Raw genomic sequence first — 17559 nt, forward strand, 5'->3', positions numbered from 1 at the left:
CCACATAAATGTCATACTTTCAAAGATATAAATAACTAATACCCTCCTTCTAACCTCATTTTAATTCTTAGACTTGTAAGGCACATAAAAGTTATTATTCTCGGGGCACCTGGGTGGCTCAGTCGGTTGGGCGTTTGGGCGTCCGACTTCCACTCAGGTCATGATCTCACAGTTTATGAGTTCGAGCCCTGCATCGGGTTCTGGGCTGACAGCTCAGAGCCTGGGCCTGATTCAGATTCTATGTGTGTCTTTCTCTCTACCTCCCCTGCTTGCACTCTGTCTCTCTCTTCCTCAAAATAGATAAACATTAAAATTTTTTTTTAAAAAGTTATTATTCTCATTTTTAAAATGGGAACAAGAAAATACATTTGCCACATATGAATTTATGGAGGAAAAAAGAAAATGTATTTGAGAGATGGGCACAGGATCAACACTCAGTTATCTTTTGCTCTTTCTTTCTTCACTATGTCAAGCTAATTCTTCAGGCTTAAAACACGTAACAGATTGGGAAATTTAAAAAAGATGTTGATTTTTAAGTTTATTACTAATCTTTATTCATGGAAGTAAAGTAGCCATTAGCATTAAGCACATTTCCTAGGATGGTATACAATCATTTATAGGTTAAGATTTTGGCGTTTAACATATTAAACATCTTATAAATTTAATTATTAAAATATAATAAATTCAACTGTGTCTCCAACTTATACTGGCCATAACACTTTGCATAGTGTGCAGTGCCTGAATCTGAACAGGAGAAGCGCACACGTATCACGATGACCTCTTTCTAAAGTTTCTCCCGTACCATTTTTGGACATTGGGTTAATGGTTTGAGAACTGCATTACACTCCATTGATAAGCAAACCAGAAAACTTTTATTCGGAGTAGTAGCTAAGAAAGCAGCTTTTTAATAGGGAAAGTGTGAGATAAAATAGGTATCCCTTAGGAAATAATCTCAATAGTTCAAAATCTCTCATAAAATCTTGTTAAAATGGAGGCAACATTAGTTGAACATTTGACAGATATGAAAATAACTCTCAATAAGAATCTTGCCTGATAATTTTAGATTCTGGATTATAACTTCCAGTTGCAGATGTAAATTTCCAAAGTATATATATTAGGTCCAAGTGAACCTAATATGTAGTGGTGCTAGGTGATCCTTCACCTTTTAGAAGTTCTTGAAAATAAAAATAGTATACTTACGATTCCTTCATAAAAGTGTCCCTTAAACCTTCAAAGTAGCTTGGCTTATATCAGAAAATAGTATATTCTTCCACTCCTATCCTTCTATTTTTACTTATCGTATATAAGTACTCATGACGACAGACCTGTGAATTCTGCTTTGAAAGGACGAACATTGCTGCTCGGAATTCCCAACTTTTACTCCAAGTTGGATCCCAGCTATCAGCAATACTTTGATGAACCTGCCGTCAAAGCAGTAAAAACTGAAGGCATGAAATTAGTATCTAAAATCCAGGTATAGCTTGATCTATAAAAACTATGTGTTGTAATCCTGACCTATGACAGCAAAGGCTATGTAAAATATATTCGGAGACTAATGTCATGAACATAAAAGGTTTATATTTTTATATATCTATATCTATCTATCTATCTCTGTATCTAGATATAGATATATATACATAGATTTTCCCTAACAACTTAAAAATCAATTTCTGAAAACTGGCTTACCATATCAGGCGGGTGTCCAAATTCAGCATTACCTTATCTCTTCTTAAAGATAAGTTGTTATACAAACATTAAAAGTGCAGTAAGCTAAACACAAAAGAAAACAAAACACCCCTGGTTTAGCAGAGCTAAAGTTAATAAATAAAGCAGAATGCTAAATGATGTAAAAACATGGGCACCAGAAGAGAGCTTCAAATAACAATGAATGAACATTATAGCCCAAAGAAAGAAGCAGAAAAATCTGTCAGGTTGTGTTCACATGAATTTTTTTTCAACACCACTGTTGCCACACTTCACAGGCCCTATCTTCTGACAAAATCTATCAATTGCAACTTAAGACCAAGAAATTCTGAATAGATATTTAGCAACATGACGTTTGGCTTACTGCCCAAGGTGGTTAGAAAAGTAAGTTCAGTCCACATGCTACAAAAGCTTGAGTTAACTTGAAAAAACAAACAACAAATATTATCGCGGCTACAGAGCAAGAATTCACATTAAAAAAAGAAAGATTTGGCATTTAATATGGAAACTTCCCAGTACATCCTAAAGGCATACTGAACAGGCCAGTAAAGAAACAGTGATAACGCATCCGCGATGACCAAGACAGAAGAAGCGGCCATGACCGAGATGTACTCGGCTATATGAAATGAGAGCCCACAGATGGACAGAGAAATATTCTGATTTGTCAACTCTATGACACCCTATTTGCCCTTACTAATTCCATTAAGATTACTAGGATTTGCAAAGTGGGACTGGCAAAAATGGTTCTGCCAGAATTCAACTCAAAAGCCCCAACCAAACAAGAAAATTAGCTGACATCATTTAAAGTAGCCTCAACAAAATGTGTGCTATTTCTCCTCTACCATTCATATTTTAATTTTCTTTCTCAGTCCTTAAAAATAGTAGCTGGAATTTCCAAAGCTTTAAGACCACACATTTCTTATTTATCTCCTCTCTGAATACAGTAAACACTGAAACGTAACACAACTTGTTAACAGTATCACTTAAAACACTGTTCTGACACAACTCAGGATCTGCTTCTTGCCTTTTCAAACTGGTGGTGCTATTGTGCTCGACAAATAGTTGCTTTTGCTTGCGGTGATCTGGTCCTTGGACAACCTATTCACAACGTAGCGGACTGTGACTCTAAAGTCTACCTCATTTCTCAGAATCGTTAGCGGTACTTTACCTGAATGTGTAAGAACATGGAAGAGAAGGAGCTTGCTTCCAAGATGAACTTTCTAATACTCACAGTTTGAAACGGTTTGGAATGGTTGATCAGATTTTTAAGATCTAACTCAGCACACTTACTCATATGGAGGTAGTAGATGCCTTTGGTGAATCACAAGGGCTGCCCTAGTACAAGCTTCTCTCAGTCTGCTCACCAAATCTAAATCAGCTCCACCAATGGAAACAAATTTCAAGTTTCGTTTCACAGTGAGTATACAATCAAGTCTTACAATCAAATTAAGAGTTATACCACCTGAATTCTGGAGCAAAGAGAAAACAAAGTTATATTTAGGAGCTACGATCATGGTTTAAAACTTATAAAAAATTAAAAAAAACCATAAAACAAGAACAATGTAGTTAACATCTTGGGTCCGACGTACAGTGTGATATTATCACAACTGTTTTGTCAGTGTAAGAGCTGAATCATTTTCTATGTTGAGAAAATATACATGCATACTACCATTTTTCTATCAAATACATATACCTCTCACAGAAATACATCCTCACAGGAAACACTGATTTTACATTAAACTGGTTTTTTTTTAAACAATTTTGCATTGAATTACAATAAAATGACAATTCATTGCTGTAAATTTTAAATTACAGACGTTTACACAGAGAATTATAATAATATACAAGAGCACTTCAGTAAGAACTGGATGAACAATGTTTAAAGTAAAAAGAGTTTTTATAACCAAGCTGTACGAACATTAGGGGGCTTAGGTCTTAGCAACAGGCCACTGGATGTGTCAAAAACTGGTCGCTCACTCTTACAACTGAGACCACTGGTAGCACTGGATGTTCTAGAAGCTCCTCCTGAAAATATATGAAGAACAAGAAATAATTTTATTTAAACTAAAGACATCCATTAACCCTTGATAAACTTCCTCTCCTAATTTAAAGTTCAGAATAAATTTTTCTTCCCTATCTCACATGAATTTTTAGTAGTTTAGTATGATTCTCAAACAGGAATGCACTTCAGAACTCCCTGTGGAAATTAAAAATAATAATAAACATGCCCGGACTCTACATTGGGGGGGTTCAGATTCAACAGATTTGGGATGGGAATACATGTTTTAAAAAGCTGCTCAAATGATTCAAGCAATAAAAGAAGCCACTTTATATAACTATTTACAAATTTGTTCAAGAAATAATTAACCATGTTCAAGGCATAATGCCGAGTATGAATTACTGGATTAAGACCCTATGTCAGCCAATGACTATAGCAAGGAAGTGATGCTTGAAGAATGAGATTAATGAATGGACTCACTAGTCATTTGAGTGTTTAAGACTCACAAAAGCACTGGGAAGTTGGGATGTCATAGGTGGTCACAGCTTTCTTCTAACATTGGCTTCTCTCTCACTTTTCTTTTTTAAAAAAATTTTTTTTTAACATTTATTTTTGAAGGACACAGAGTGTGAGCAGGGCAGGGGCAGAGAGGGAAGGAGACACAGAATCTGAAGCAGGCTCCGGGCTCTGAGCTGTCAGCACAGAGCCTGACCTGGGGCTGGAATTCACGAACAGTGAAATCATGACCTGAGCTGAAGCCGGGTGCTTAACCCAATGAGTCACCCAGGTGCCTCGGCTTCTTTTTTTATGGTTTAGAATGCACACATGGAGCGACAGCATAAACTTCCTGTGTCACACACCCTAGCACGAGGTGGCCACTCCATGCTACATTCTGTGGGACGCACCACTAGCTGGGTGTGTGTTGATCACAGGTCAAGCATTAGGAGGGATTATATGTGATGACTCTACAGACTGCTGATTCCTGTTTTAGTTAACCAGTGAGGAAGACAAAGCACATATAGGGGCGGGAGGATATTACCAATAATCCTCAGCTCGTTAGAGGGAATGTCTCAGCCACTTTTAAACAGCGTTATCTATTCATTTCTTCCTCTAACAAATGTAATAAAATGTCTACTACTGAAGACAGTATTGATATTTTCAACCATTTTTCTTGTTTCTTTCCTGTGCTACCATTACATGCTGTGAGCGAAACCTGAAGTTGAGTGAACTAACACAAGAGAAGAGCATACTAGTGAAAAATAATACAATGCCTTCCAGAAGTCAGCCATTTTCAAACTCTATCCAAGAACATAAGTTATATTTTTTAAAAAGGATAAAATATACACACAAGAACAAAATAATTCTGAGCATGCTTACTTAACGGGCTATACTGGCCAAGAGTTGATCTCACTCGTCTGGTGGATGGTGATGAGCTGAGATAACCCATATTGCGATGATAGTCCATCAGTTGTTCAGAGCGTTTCATACCAACTGTTGGTTTCACAGATTCAAGTCTTTTCAATAAAGCCTTCATTTAAAGACAATTCAAAAGTCAACGTTAGATAGAAGTGATAGCAATAACTCAGGAAAACAACAGCAGTAAGTTTTTAAAAAGGCACTTTAAAATATTTAATTCCAGCACAGTTAACATAAAGTGTTGTACTAGTTTCAGGTGTAGAATATAGTGATTCACCAATTCTGTGATTTGGTGCTCATTATGATAAACGTACTGTTAATCCCCTTCACCTATTTCACCTGTCCCCCCACCTCCCCTCTGGCAACCATCAGTTTGTTCTCTAGAGTTAAGAGTCTGCTTTTTTGTTTGTCTCTTTTTCCCCCCTTTGTTTGGTTTCTTAAATCCCACATGGAAGTGAAATCATATGGTATTTGTCTTTATCTGACACACTCAGCATAATACTCCCTAGCTCTATCCACGTTACAAATGGTAAGATTTCATTATTTTTAATGGTTAAGTAATATTCCATTGTATATATACCACGCCTTTCTTATCCATTCATCTACTGATGGACCCTTAAGCTTCTTCCATAGTTTGGCTATTGTAAATAATGCTGCAATAAATATAGGGGTACAGATATCTCTTCAAATTAGTGTTAAATCAGTAAATACTTAATAGAAATTTATGAAATAAAGATTTTAAAATCACTTTTGAGATGCTATGTGAAAAAATATTTCAAATAATATACTTTCAGGAAAATCTAAGGGTTTGGGGCACCTGGGTGGCTCAGTTGGTTAAGCCTCTGACGTCAGCTCAGGTCATGATCTCACAGTTCATGAGTTCGAGGCCCCGCATCAGGCTCTGTGCTGACAGCTCAGAGCCTGGGGCCTGCTTTGGATTCCGTGTCTCCCTCTCTCTAACCCCTCCCCTGCTCATGTTCTGCTCTCTGTCTCTCTCTCTCTCTCTCTCTCCAAAATAAATAAACATTAAAAAAAAATTGTTTAGGGGGCGCCTGGGTGGTGCAGTCGGTTAAGCGTCCGACTTCAGCCAGGTCACGATCTCGCACTCCGTGAGTTCGAGCCCCGCGTCGGGCTCTGGGCTGATGGCTCAGAGCCTGGAGCCTGTTTCCGATTCTGTGTCTCCCTCTCTCTCTGCCCCTCCCCCGTTCATGCTCTGTCTCTCTCTGTCCCAAAAATAATAAACGTTAAAAAAAAAAAAAAATTGTTTAGGAAAATCCAAGGGTTTCATCTATCCTATAAAACCAGTATGGTTTTAACAACTGATCACAGGCACATCTCTCTTTTAGGTCAGGTTACAATGTTTGGAAAGGTGCTATAAATCGAAATGCATGAAATGTGATTTTCTCAGAGAATGGACAAAATGCTAAAAGCCCAGTGTGTTCGTTCAACCTAGACATCACCACAAACCTATCTAAGCTACTATCAATTCTATATATGACTTTAGAGCACTGGCTTTCTAGCTGTTTACTTTCCAGTTGTGCCCCAACTGGACACTGAGGAGAGGCCAAGGGGGTGGCCTCTCAGGTCTCCCGCTCCCAGGTCCATCTGTGCTCTCCATGTTGCCTGTTTCATATACTAAATATTCTGCATAAAATCTAGTTTGGAAGAAAAAAGTTTTTACTCTTAAGTTTGAAAATCATCTCCTATAACTTTTAAATAGATATATAAACCAACTAGCCAAGGCAACATACTATCCAGTAACATTGTATTTTAATATGATTCCGTAACAGAATCTGATGTGTAAACATTCCTAATTTTATTTTCTTTCCTCATATATTAAAAGCTAGAGAGTTTGTTTCATTTTCAAAGGTATCGTAGAGAAGGGAATATCTGAGCGGACCAAATGGATCAAGGAATTGATCTATGATTGTTTTATTATCTCTTTATCGAGTTAAACTATCTCTGTAGCAAGTTGATCTTTATTTGAAAAGAGAATGCTTGTTCAGCACTCAGATTCCCATTAAAAAACCAGCCTCTTGAAATCAGTCACAGGACAAATTTTTTTCTGCACACCTTGTTTTTCCTTCTGCCTCAACGTTGTTTTCTTTTTATTATGGCAAAGAATACGTAAAATTTACCATTTTACCAATTTACCATTTTAAGCTTACAGTTCAGTGGCATTTAGTATATTCACATCACCGTGAACCATGACCACCAACCATATCCAGAACTTTTTCTCAACTTTGTGTTTGCTCTCATCAGTTTCACCCTCACCCTTCTATTCTGACTGGTGTTCTGAGTAATTCCAGAGAAGTGATAGATGGTAGTAGAGCAAGTCAAAATACTCCAGAGAGCTGTTTAGAAAAGGGAGAAAGAAGGTATTACAGAAATAAATGGAACCTGGAGACAAACGGCAGTGATCTAGAGCACATGAAGCAGGACACCGGCCAAGCGAGAGATCTCGGCCTGCCAGCTCTTTTTGGCATGAAATGGCCTTTCTCAGTTTTTACCTTCTAAGGCTAGAGCACACCTAACTCCCTCAGGAAGCCAGACTCCACTAGAGTTAACGGTTTTCTCTGCTGAGCCCAGACTTACAATTTAAACATGGTTCCGTCTGTAAAGTCTATGGTCTTGCCATCACAAGACCATATGTGGTCTTTTTCTCACTGTACATAGTGAGGCTGCATATTTTAAGGGCAAAACCTCCTAGGATTATACCTTTTCTACCTACAGTTTGTAACTGCTCTGAGTTATGTAAGACACTGGAAGGAACAGAAGAAAAAATATAAAATATTGCCCTGTCATTTATAGTTTGCATAAGAAGAGAATACTCTTGCATGCCCGAGTGACACATTTATAAGTGAGTAAGAAACTTCCTACGTATCACACCATGTACTCTGCTAGGCAGGGCATCGTTTGCCATGTCATCTGATTATCCTATTAACTACCCTCTGAGCTGTGGGGAACAGGACAGAAAATTTATTTTCAGTTAACTACTAATTTTGGTTTTTTGCTAGTAGAAGCCTCACTATTTTTTGGATAAACTAATTTCCTAAATTTGTTTATTTGGCTAGATGTAGGTTTTTCTTTTTTAAATTTTAAGAAAACTGCGACGCTTATTCATCAGATATAAAACATATAAAGTAATATAATCAAAATCAATTCTGAAATAATTTGACAATACGGCAAAGGATAAACTCATTTTGTTGTCCTGATATGTCACTTATCAAGTTTACAGGCAGAAACTTTGGAAAACGAGAGAGAGATCAGCTATCTAAATTACATGGAACTATATCATTTGTATGTCACGAATAAGTTAAGCAGAAGTTAAAGGGATGATTTCTACTAGAAACAGCTCTTGCTTATAGAAACTATCAAAATATGAAGTACTGATTACTGTATAAAGTGTAAAATCAAAAGTAGATACATTTTAATCTAGTGAATAATTTAGTACTTCTGGGTAAAACTTAAAAAATGACAGTTCAAAATATTTTAACATTTGCATCAGAGTGAACAAAAATGTAAGCTATCTAGTCAGAAAGACGTGTATTTAAATCCTGGCTCTTCCAATGATTATATGACCGTATGACTTGATGTGGGTATTAATGAAATAATCTCCAAGAGTCAGTTTTAAGCAGTAATTGAGATAATGCATATAGAATGCTCACAGCAGTCCCTGGCATTTGGTACAGAGTTATCAAACATTAATGCTACCATTCATATTGCTTTGTATTATTTTCTAGTTTTTTGACATGCACTAGTATTACCTTCCTAGCTATGTTATATATTATATGACAGGACAGTATTTTATAGACATTTTTATATTCCTTCAGTGTCTTACATAGATCACAGCAGACATTAAATAAATATGTTTCATGAATTGAGAAATGATAAGAATGGTTACTTATATTCCAATTTGTGGTTTACAAAATCTTAGTATTTTCAATCTTAGAATCTGCTACTCAAATCAAATTCTAATAAAGAATCCCAAATAGTTTGTCCAAATATTTGTTTTTCTATTTAGGAAGTATTCTTTTTGGAAGGAAAACTAACCCAACCTGAATCCTGTCCATCTCTGGACACAGAAAAGTTAAAACAAATGAATGACTAATGTGTTAATGATTTCTGCAGTTGTCAGCAGAGGGGAGGTGCTTCATTGTTTCTAAAGTGATAAAGCAAAGACCCCGAAGGACATTAAAGAGTAACAAGCATCCTACAGTCAGGGAAAACCAGGATTGTTCTTCATATTTTTCTATAACTGAAGCCACCCTTAGTTATCATTAGCTTTCTTTCTTGTATGAAAGGAGACACAGACAATAACCAGAGAAGGAAGAAAATCAGACAGAGTGAACTATAAATTATTTCAAGATCTTACGAATCACACTTGAATTCTTATACTAGGTATGAGCTTTACCATAAAAAAATTTTTTTAATGTTAATTTTTGATGGAGAGACAGAGCATGAGTGGGGGAGGGGCAGAGAGAGAGGGAGGCACAGAATCTGAAACAGGCTCCGGGCTCCGAGCTGTCCGCACAGAGCCCGACGCAGGGCTTAAACTCACAGACCATGAGATCACGACCTGATCAAAGATGACGAGATCTTTGAGATCATGAGATCATGACCATGAGCCGAAGTCGGACACTCAACCAACTGAGCCACCCAGGCGCCCCTATACGAGCTTTACCATAAATCTTCATCTTTGTGACAACGTATCACTCTGCCCTTGATAGTTTTCACATTCTATCTAAGAGGTCTAAAATTCCTCCTCTGGGGTGCCTGGGTGGCTCAGTCTGTTGAGCGGCCAACTTCGGCTCAGATCATTATCTCGCAGCCCATGAGTTCGAGCCCCACGTCGGGCTCTGTGCTGACCGCTCAGAGCCTGGAGCCTGTTTCCGATTCTGTGTCTCCCTCTCTCTCTGACCCTCCCCCGTTCATGCTCTGTCTCTGTCTCAAAAATAAATAAATGTTAAAAAAAAACAAGAAAAAAAATTAAAAAATAAAATAAAATAAAATAAAATAAAATAAAATAAAATAAAATAAAATAAAATTCCTCCTCTGGACTAGCAAAGAACAGAAGATGGAAGGAGGATTCTACCTTTCATTTAACGTTTTTAAGAATGACCTGCATTTTCTGAATTTGTATACGCATTACTTTTATTTTAAAAATATTTTAACAACAAAAAAAATATTTTAACAGAAGAATTCCTGAATGGAAAGATTATGTTCTACTTTACTGCCTACTTTCTCTGGATTTAAAACTAACTACATATATGTGTGTGTGTGTGTGTATTCTCAGAAAGTTAAAAAAAAGAAAAACAAGTGAATTCCATTTGAACTCTAGGCTCTAATCTATTCCTTACGGAAGCTTCCTTCTTCCCTAATCTTGCTTCAAATACTCACCTCCCCTCATCCTCTTCTTTCACATACAAAGAAGGCAATTGGCATACATTTAAATAATGAAATAATCTCCGGGTGCCTGGGTGGCTCAGTCATGACTTCGGCTTGGGTCGTGATCTCAGGGTTCATGAGTTCGAGCCCCACATGGGGCTCTGTGCTAACATCTCAGAGCCTGGAGTCTGCTTCAGATTCTGTGTGTGTCTCTCTCTCTCTCTCTGCCCCTCCCCTGTTCGCGGTCTGTCTCTGTCTCTTAATAATTAATAAGTGTTAAGAAAAAAAATGAAATAATCTCATTTCTTTTAGACAGCAAAGCGAAATATAAATACCCTTACTCACCTGATTACCCTCTCCTTCTGCTAAGATTATTGTGGTACTCTTTCATAAAAATAGGATTCATATTATATTCAAATGAATTAAGGAACTATGGCTTAATGACAGTATTTAAAAATTCATGAATTTAAAAATGAGACCCATTTTTGGAAATTCACAAATTTTAATCGAGTCTATGTAGGGTAGCAAGCATGCCCTCTACTAGATAAAATTACTTTTTCTTTATTATTCCGTTTATTTGTTTCCTTTTTGAATGAGAAGGAAAGGTAATATTTGCCTCCTGAAACATAATGAAAATTGTGAACTTCACCAGAAAGATTAACAGTATGCTTTTAACTCTGAAGCACAGGACTCGATTTTATACAGGATCTTTGCCTTCCTGTTCTACCCACTCAGCACAAAACTATTTCTTTGTTTTGGATTATGTCACTCTAAACAGCCTCTGGACTACCAGCAAGCTAAAGTACTGGAACAGAACTCTTCAGTCATCATGTCTCTTGGCTGTCTGATTGGTCTCTGTCACTGGAGATACAGGAATGAAGGAAATACAAATCATAAACATTTAGAGGTAATGGACCCTGCCTGTGCACTACATCTGACACAGAAATAACTACGAACGTGCGTGGGTGTGTACACGTGTGTATGCATGCATGTATTTTGATTATGAACAGGCTAGCAAACAGATTAAAAAATATACCAGCTCACACAGAGGAACTATTAGAGCTAATACAGATCTAAAGAAGCATTTGGAAGGTGGCAGATTATAAAATACATATGCAAAAATTAACAGTTTACAAGAGCAAACAGAAAATGTAATAAAAAATTTCATGCACAGGGTCTCCTGGGTGGCTCAGTCGGTTAAGACTCTTGATTTTTTTTTTTTTTTTTTAATTTTTTTTTTCAACGTTTATTTATTTTTGGGACAGAGAGAGACAGAGCATGAACAGGGGAGGGTCAGAGAGAGAGGGAGACACAGAATCGGGAACAGGCTCCAGGCTCTGAGCCATCAGCCCAGAGCCCGACGCGGGGCTCGAACTCACGGACCGCGAGATCGTGACCTGGCTGAAGTCGGATGCTTAACCGACTGCGCCACCCAGGCGCCCCAAGACTCTTGATTTTGACTCAGGTCATGATCTCACGGTTCCTGAGTTTGACGCGCCACATCGGGCTCTGCACTGACAGTGTGGAGCCTGCTTGGGATTCTCTCTCTCTGCCCCTCCCCTGCTCCCTCGCTTTCTCAAAAAATAAATAACCTAAAAAAAAAAAAAATTAAAATTTCATGTACAAAAGCACAGAAATACATAGTTTTGAAGAAAACCACAAAACTTTACTAAGGAAGGGGCACCTGAGTAGCTCAGTCGGTTAAGCATCTGACTTCAGCTCAAGTCATGATCTCATGGTCTATGAATTCAAGCCCCGCATCAGGCTCAGTGCTGACAGCTCGGAGCCTGGAGCCTGCTTCAGATTCTGTGTCTCCCTCTCTCTCTGCCCCTCCCCTGCTCACACTCTCTCTCAAAAATAAACATAAAATTTTTTTTTAATTTACTAAGGTAGAATATAAGAAAGCTTGAATACATGGAAAGACATACCATAAGAAGATAATATTTTAAGACCGCCAAACACTCTCCAACTAAAACATAAATTTGACATACTTCTAACAGAAATTTATAATAGAATTAAAAAAAAATTTTAAGTTTATTTTTTTATTTAGAGAGACAGAGACAGCATGAGTGAGGGAGGAGCAGAGAGGGAGAGAAAGAATCCCAACAGGCTCCATGCTGCCAGCACAGAGACTTATATGGGGCTTGAACTCATGAAATCACAAGATCATGACCTGAGCTGAAACCAAGAGTCGGATGCTTAATGGACGGAGCCATCCCGGTACCCCTAGAATTTTTTTTAAAAAAGAAAAAATAAACAGTCATTATGAGGAATAACTGTAGAAACAGTCAAGAAAAGTTTTGTTTTGGTTTAGAGAATGAAGTGTTAAACATAAATGTAGATGATAAACTCTCCAAACAATAACATAATAAATGATATTTTATAATAAATTGTTTATTTTCCTATTCAGCTTGAAGTTACTTTTTTCACTTCTGCATGAATTAGTATTTGATTTAGAGCTAAATGCCCAAGGCCACTAACCACTGTGAGGCTACACAGCATTTGAAATATGGCCAGTCCAGACTGAGATGAGCACTCAATGGAAAATGCACAACAGATTTCAAAGACTTGGTACACAAAAAAGAAAAAAAAATCTCATCATTAATTTTTTTTACATTGGTTACATACTTTAAAATGTAGTATTTTGAATTTACTCAGTAAATAAAATAGTTTATCAGAATCTCATCTGTTTCTTTTGACCTTCTTAATATGACTACTAGAAAATTTTGAACTATTCATGTGGCCCACATTTTATTTCTACTGTTCTCAAGTATACTAATAAGATCTTACTATCAAATGGGACAAAAATATTGCTCACATATACAAACTACTAAGTGTATGTAAAAAGAGTAAAACTGGTGATTTTCCACTGTTTATTAAAATAGCTGTAATGTACAACTGATTTCAGGGATGACCGAAGCTGTAAAAAGAGGCTGCTGATAGTTTTCATCCTAGTCATACACGGAATTGTCACTCTACACGAATGGTTTCAACTGTTCAAAAGTAAACCCGGGTTCTGCAAAAAGATAAACACAGAACTGCCATATGATCCAGCAATTCCACTCTTAGGTAGATGCTCAAAGGAACTGAAAGCAGAGACTTGAACAGACATTTATATATCAGTATTCGCTACAAAATTACTCACAAACAGCCAAAAGGAGGAAATAACCCAAGTGTCCATCAACATGTGAACAGATATTCAAACTGCGGTGCACACATATAATGCAATATTATTCAGCCAGAAAAAGGAATGAAGCTCTGGCACGTGCTACAACATGGATGGACCTTAAAAACATTATTCTGAGTGAAATAAGCCAGACACAAAACCATGAATATTGTCTTATTCCATTTACATGAAACGCAGATTAGGCAAATACAGAGAGACAGAAAGTAGATTAGAGGTTACTTGAGGGGAAGGGGGGAAAGAGGGTTATTAATAGGTACAGGGTTTCTATATGGATGACAATAAAAGTTTTGGCAACAGTGATAGTGCCACTGAACTGACCACAAAAATGAGTTAAAATGGCACATTTTATATTATGTCTGTTTTACTACAACTTAAAAAAATTAGTAAGACACCAGAACCCATTGAATTGTACCCTAAATGATTATGGTATACGCATTGTATCTCAAAAAGCTGTTAAAAAAAAAAGTAACCCCAAAGCTAGGTAACTCTCATATGACTCTGCTACCTGCCTGACCTTGAACAATCCCAATGTCCCAATCAGAGTCTCATTTGCTCCTCCACAACAACAGTAACTATGTCATTAGGGTGCTGTGAGGATGAAATGACCTAAACTTTGTAAAACAGGATACACTATGAACTACTTGTGAAAGAGGCTCCAGAGTCATGCAGGAGAGTCAAAATAAACAAAAAAGGCAAACCCAAATGTTCAGGACATAATTTCAAATCTTCCTAAGTCAGGGATGAATCTTAAACAACTGCCACGGGCACGTGCACAGAGCTGGCATGTAGCTCACTGCCCACAGCCTCATTCAGCTTGCTCTGCTGCCACCTACCTGTTGCCACATGCCCGTAAGGGTTACTGGTTTTTGTAAATACACCATCCCAGCTCCCCAGCTCTTGAGATTAGTGACAACAGTAAAAATTTCTACAAGTGTTAGTACAAGTTCAGGTAAGCACATGGTCAAACAGAACCGTATGGGTGATGAAATACAAGGAGGATGAATTCTGGAAACGTTTTAATAATTTTAATAATAGCTTTATCAATTATCTTAGCTCTGAATTTATGTGCCCATTAGGGTCTAATTTTGGTTTAAGACACTACCTGTATTTAAAATCTTGGCTCAGCCATTTACTCACCAGCTCTGTGTCCCTGGGCTAATTATTTAATTCCTTTAGATCTCTGTTATGTCATCAGTAAAATGTGGATAAAAACAGTACCTACCTGAAAGATACTGTTAGGATTCAATAAGCTTATATTTGGAGACACTTAGAGCAATGCCCGGCATTTAGGTAAGAGCCCAGTAAACACCAACAATTGTTATGAATGGAGTCTTATGAAGAAAATGATATGAGTAATAGTTTTTAATGTGAAGATTTTCAACAGTCCCTATATTCCTTGGAACATCACAGTTTAGTTATCTGATTCTTAATATCTGATTCTTAATTCAAGGAGCAGATCACCAAAATTTGACCTGAGATGTATTTATCCTTTAAAATAAATAATATGTAAATTGTTTCAGCCTTCAAGGATACAATAAAGTAAAACAGATTTGGCTAGTGACTGAATACTTCACAAAAGATACGTGTATCTGACCCCTGGAATGCCATTTCCTACACTACTGCAGAGATTTAACACACCTGGCCAAATAATACAGCTTTCAGTAATTTCATCTAACGTTCCCTCAAAATCTAGCTTGATGACCAAAAAAAACCCAACAAAAAACACCTACTGTACTTTCCAGCTCATGGCTCATTATGTATTTCACACCATACACATCCATATTTACTTTTATATAATTATGAAAATGTGGGTGTATCTGATTTCCTGTCAGTTGGCCTTATAAATCATTACCATTTATTTTCTTTGATGACTAAAAAATTTTAGTTACTTACCAAATTTTCTCTTTCAATCCTTTGTTGTTCCCTCTGCCTGTTGAGGGCACTGTGATATAACTTAGGGGGATGAACAATCGATCTTCTAGGAATCGTACTTGTGCTTCCTGATTTTTCAGCCTGTCTTGAGAGTTCTTTCAAAAGCCTCTGGTTTTCCCTCTCAATCTGTCTCACCTCCTCTCTTGTGAAAGAGTAGTTTTTCCTTGGTGCTACTGAAGGCTGATCAAAGTGGTGTCTTTGCGGTCCTTTTTTATCTAATTGCAGAAAAGCTAGAGAAGCGAACAAGACAAGGAAAGATAACTGAACAAGGCACATGGCAACGTGACGGCACAAACTGATGCTTCAGCTCTTAGAAATGGAGACTATGTTAAGTCATGAAAAGGCACGTATGGAATAATGACATCCATACTACAACTAGGTAGGAAAAAAATCAGAGGCATACTAGAGTTTCACATTTGGTTGGGTTCTTTGGGAGTAAAAACTATACATTCAACCGTAAAAATATTTTAATAAGAAATGTAGACGTCTCCCTAAGGCAGCCTAGTAGCTGGGGGAGGTTAGAAACCTCTGGTTGAGTGCACCAAACACACAAATGTAATACAATACTTCAATTGAGACAGTTTGTGAGTTGGAGGGCATACTTAGAAAATAAAATGTTCTCGGGGTGCCTGGCTGGCTCAACATGTAGAGAGGATGCGACTCTTGATCTTGGGGTCATGAGATGAAGCACCACATTGGGTGCAGAGATTATTCAAATAAGCAAATAATCTTAGAAATAAATAAATAAATAAATAAATAAATAAATAAATAAAGTCCTCAGCAATGACTGATGGAAACAATGGCTAACAACTGGCAAAAAACAAACCCAGAATATTCTGAAACTTTCAACTTAATCTGAAAATACTTTATGGTCTTAATATTGACATTAAAACAAATACTTCTACAGTAAAAATCAAACATTTTATTCCTAATTAAACATAAGTCAAAATGAATACATTATATAAAAGGAGTTTTTAACCAATAAAAATATTTTGCATACTATTGTTATCAAATGAAATTTTACCAACATGCTTAATTCTTAAATTTCACCAATTTTCAGTAAGTGACAATTATTACGAAACACTTGTTAAAAGTTTCTAAAAATACTAAGCTTGCTAAATGTTTCAACTTAACTCTGCACTACCAATGAGTACACTGTATCAGATTAACTGACTGGAACATGTGATTTGTTTTTTACAATATTTTTTTAAAGTAGCTGTTATTTGTTTTTACTTGAGTACCTTTAATTCTTTAACTTCCTCAGCATTTTACACTGTTAAATACACTGTTAAATCCACAGAGACATGTTTTAATCCCCATTTTAAAATGTGACTGGTAGGGGCACCTGGGTGGCTCAGCAGGTTGGGTGACCGACTTTGGCTCAGGTCATGATCTCACAGTTTGTGAGTTCAAGCCCCGCGTCGGGCTCTGTGCTGTCAGCTCAGAGCCTGGAGCCTGCTTCGGATTCTACCTCTCTCTACCCCTCCCCTTCTCACTCTCTGTGTCTCTCTGTCTCTCAATAATAAATAAACATTAAAAAATAAATAAATAAATAAATGTGACTGGTGCAGAAAAGTCAAATCATTTGAACATGGTCAAAAGAACCAGAAGTCTACCCCCCCATGTTTAAACCAAAGACTACCAAAGATTACAGAAACTTAAAAAAAAAAAAAAAAAAGATTAACAGTGGCTTTCTGATACAAAATAAATGAGGGAATTAAAGGTTGGTAATTTGTTGAAAATCATACCAAGTTAATGGTAAAACCCGAAGAACACATTTAGAAAGATATAGATGTGCTGTTCATAATTATCTTCCTTCCAAGAAAATCACGTTTTGTAGAATTTAATAAGGTTTCTAGATTAATTCTCCCACATATGAAAGCTTTTAAAATTAAATCTTAAAGGGAATTAAAAGCTATTTTCTGAATGGCAT

General features: G+C 36.8%; 1 protein-coding gene across 2 annotated transcripts in view; it reads right to left on the reverse strand.

Moving 5' to 3' along the window:
- Window positions 1–525: 525 nt before the first annotated feature.
- Window positions 526–17559, reverse strand: part of CFAP97 (cilia and flagella associated protein 97) — a 40580-nt gene continuing 23546 nt past the window's right edge. For both annotated transcript variants that reach the window (XM_086703243.1, XM_086703244.1), the window contains exons 3-5: window positions 15588–15856; window positions 5081–5231; window positions 526–3729 (exon numbers count right to left, since the gene is read on the reverse strand). In XM_086703243.1, the coding sequence (XP_086559369.1) occupies window positions 3602–3729; window positions 5081–5231; window positions 15588–15856 (548 nt within the window). In that variant the 3' untranslated portion in view covers window positions 526–3601. The remainder of the gene's footprint in view (window positions 3730–5080; window positions 5232–15587; window positions 15857–17559) is intronic.

Source organism: Puma concolor, chromosome B1 (genome assembly GCF_028749965.1).
Source record: "Puma concolor isolate L17-30 chromosome B1, mPumCon1.1.hap2, whole genome shotgun sequence".
NCBI classification, from domain to species: Eukaryota; Metazoa; Chordata; class Mammalia; order Carnivora; family Felidae; genus Puma; species Puma concolor.